Source organism: Lissotriton helveticus, chromosome 5_1 (assembly GCF_964261635.1).
Source record: "Lissotriton helveticus chromosome 5_1, aLisHel1.1, whole genome shotgun sequence".
NCBI classification, from domain to species: domain Eukaryota; kingdom Metazoa; phylum Chordata; class Amphibia; order Caudata; family Salamandridae; genus Lissotriton; species Lissotriton helveticus.
Window position 1 is genome coordinate 1,827,157,150 of NC_136065.1, and position 3,513 is coordinate 1,827,160,662.

At 43.9% G+C, this 3,513-nt stretch overlaps 1 protein-coding gene across 1 annotated transcript; it reads left to right on the forward strand.

The window, feature by feature from the left end:
• Positions 1-884: 884 nt before the first annotated feature.
• LOC144753835 (uncharacterized) lies at positions 885-3,288 on the forward strand. Its single transcript, XM_078641393.1, has one exon. The coding sequence runs from the start codon at positions 1,297-1,299 to the stop codon at positions 2,356-2,358; it is 1,062 nt and encodes a 353-aa protein (XP_078497519.1). The 5' UTR covers positions 885-1,296; the 3' UTR covers positions 2,359-3,288.
• The last annotated feature ends 225 nt before the right edge of the window (positions 3,289-3,513 follow it).

The following is a 3,513-nucleotide window of genomic DNA, read 5'->3' on the forward strand; positions in this document are numbered from 1 at the left end:
CAGCTGCCAGTGAGAGGATTTCAGAACATGGCAATAAGGCTTAATTTTGTACATTACGTACTTGTCTATGTATCTGAAGTATAGAGCTCACTACATTAGCTTTACGCTCTGCCTCATTGAGATTTCTATGGGCACAGGTTCTCTTGAAACACCTCAGGCATGTTCCATCCCATCCCCTCCGTTGTTATGCCCTTTCTGTTCTTTGCTCCTCCTTTTTGGCGTTCTCGTATGGGTGAGTATGGCTTTCTCTTTTTTTACTAAAGTTCTGGAACAGCCTCTGACAACTGGCATGTCATGGAAGGTTTCATAAAGCCTTGAAACCATGTCTGTTTTGTAAACAGTCTCCACGCTTGTTTTTATTTTCTTTCAATTTTTCGTTCCTAGTGCCAAGATGACTTCATGCATATGTCATGCTTAAAAAATACTCTCACTCACTAACTCAGCTTTTGGCAATATTAAAGCTGAGGCAGTCTGGGCACTATGCTGGAATGACAGGAATGACAGTTTCAGGTTTTCCAAACGGGAAAAAACCTGTTCGCATCGTCGCTCTAATTTGTGAATTCAAGGTGTAATTAGTGATGAGTTCACCTTTATGCTTTTTGAAAGGGCGTGCAATATAAAGCGATGTATAAAGTCTGACCGTAGCATGGCCCAATCAAATAGCCCAGGAATGTGACCTTTAAATGAGTTATGTGGTGTGTTCTCTTCAGAGAAAGGACAACACTATTCTGGTTGGGTTTGGAGAAGCCAGAAGCACTCAGGCCTCATAGACTGACAGCACCAGCTCGGTTCAAACACTGTATGTTGTTTATGTTTGCCAAAAGGTTTACAGATTCTCAAGTCATCTACTGAGTTGTTTTTTTCTTTTCCTTTTCTTTAGTGTTGCAATCCAGTTCCACGTCATTGGAGGAAGACTCCCACGAGAAGGGAGGAGGTTGCTCCTAGAAGTCTAAAGTTAAGGGCAGCGGCACCCAGGAAGAAACGAACACTGCTGGATAAGTCTAAAATGGCACAAAACTTTATCAAGAACATTCTTTCAGAAATGTGCATATAGTCATTGGCACCTCAATCTCACAGTCGCTGACCTCTGTGTATCCCTTTTCAGCACATCACCCACGTTAACCTGTAAACTGAAGACCAAGGATAAGGAAAACAGATCAGATTCTAAGCACTTATTTTCCATAGTAAAATAATCCCCACTGAAATCTAGATTTCTTTCTCCGTTTACAACTTGGCAACACTTTGACCTCGGCAAGGGCACATGGTGACACAACACCAGTGTGACTCGCGCTTAGCATGTTTCTCATTCTTCTGGCTGTTGTTCTGCAGCATCCTGTCACCTGTGAAGGATCTAAGGCCTGCCCACATGCATGCCTCTGCTATGAGTCGTCTAATTTTGTAGACTGCCGGGACCACAGACTTAGCCAGGTACCACAGAATATCCCGCATAGTACGTGGATGCTTGATCTGAGGCGCAACAACCTATCGGAGCTGGAGGCGGGGTCATTCAGTGCCTTATGGTCAATGAGGATCTTACTGCTTTCCAGCAATCACATCAGAACTGTTCATCTCAAGGCCTTCGAGTCGCTGGGCTTCCTGGAGAAACTGGATATAAGCCGCAACCTCATCCACAAGCTGTCCCATGACTTCTCTAATGACCTTGTGTCCCTGAAGGAGCTGAGGGTGTCATTCAATCAAATGGAGCACTTGGGTTTCAAGAGCCTGCAGCACCTGGAAAATTTGGAAAAGCTGGACATCAGTCACAATCAGGTATCCTTCATTGAGAGGGGGGCGTTCCGAGGACTCTCCAAGTTACGTCACCTGTTCCTCCAAGCAAATAAGCTGGAAGTCATTCATGATGGTTTCTTCTTCATGCTGCAGAACCTTGAAGTATTAAATCTAGCGAAGAACAACCTAAGTGTCATTGAGGTGGATGCTTTCACCTCACTTCACTCTGTGACCCTCTTGGTCCTGTCCGGGAACCAACTGAATCATCTCAAGTTTAAGACGTTTCTCAACATTCAAACACTAAGCACTCACCTGCAGGTATCGGAAAACCCATGGATCTGCGATTGTGACCTCCAGAGGGTCTTCGGGAAGATAATGAGTGTAAGACACCTGCATGTGGATGACTACGAAAACCTCACTTGCTCCAGCCCCCTACAGCTGGCTGGCTCCTCGCTCATCTCTGTGGATACCCAGCTCTGTGTAGCGGAGACTGCTACTGTCTTGGTCATTACCATCACTGTCTTAGTAACAGTCATTGCAGCTATTGTGATGGCGGAGAGAAACAGGAAGAAGAACCAGGAGAAGAACTGGAATGAGTCAGAAGGGCCTTTTGACTCCCAGGAGAAATAAGGTGCGGTATGGAGGATGTGCGATGGAGAAAAAGGGTGTTGGTAATCGCTGAAACTTACACAGCAACATTGACATACTGGCATAGTAATGTGGGCTTTTTTAAATCATTTTGTTTGGTCCATTTCTCTGTGTTGGAGACAAGACGAACACTAGAATAGAATAGTGTTCTAATACGTTAAAAATCAATGACAACATGGACACCAGTCCTCACCTACCATCACCGATAGGATCACAATTTTTCAATGCTGCTACTTCAGTGAAGACTTTTGAAATCTAAAAGACATACGAAAACTTACTTGATTTCACTTTATTCGTCTTTGAATTGTTTGTTCTTGTCCTGAAGTCAACCGGTATTATCAAATTGCCAACTATACCACACCTAGTTTGTAATTTTGTGTGGAGGTGGTATTGGACTAACCCAAACCATCTCTGCCTGGCTAGACATTTTCGATCTACCACCTACATATCCTATGTTGTATGACATTTATATACAGAAAATATCACTTATATATCTCCTATGTATTGTAACGCATCCAGGGGCAGAACACCAAATGTTTAAACCAATATAAATAGTACAAAAAACTACTCAAAAAATGAGACATCTTCATGTGGATAGGGTAAAGGTGCAAAGTGCAGCAGGAAAACTGTAACAGAGTGAGCAGGTCCTACTGCCTGCTCACCCTTGGTAAGTTCTCCTGTCCGGCTTGACTGCAGTCCGCCACCCTCGGCTGCCAATCTACCTGCTGCCGTCTGTTTGTGCCTCCTCTGCTCATTTTCTGCCCTCTGTTTTTCCTTTTTCTGACCTGTTTTGCCTTTCCTGCTCGTGTTTCTGCCCTGTTTTGCCTTTCTTTATGCCTCCTTTGCTTATTTCTTGCTGTGTTTTGCCTCCTCTGCTCGTTTGTTGCTGTTTTGCCTTTTTCTGCCCTCTGTTTTGCCCTCCTCTGTTCATTTTTAGCCCTGTTTTGCCTTTCTGCTGGTTTTCTGCTCTCTGTTTTGCCCTCTTCTGCTCTGTTTTGCCTTTTCTGCTTATTTTTCTGCCTTCTGTTGTGCCATTTCTACTTGTTTTTCTGCCCTCCATTTTGCCTTTTTCTGCTAGTTCTTCTGCCCTGTTTTGCCCTTTTCTGCCACATTTTGCCTTTTTCTGCTTGTTTATTC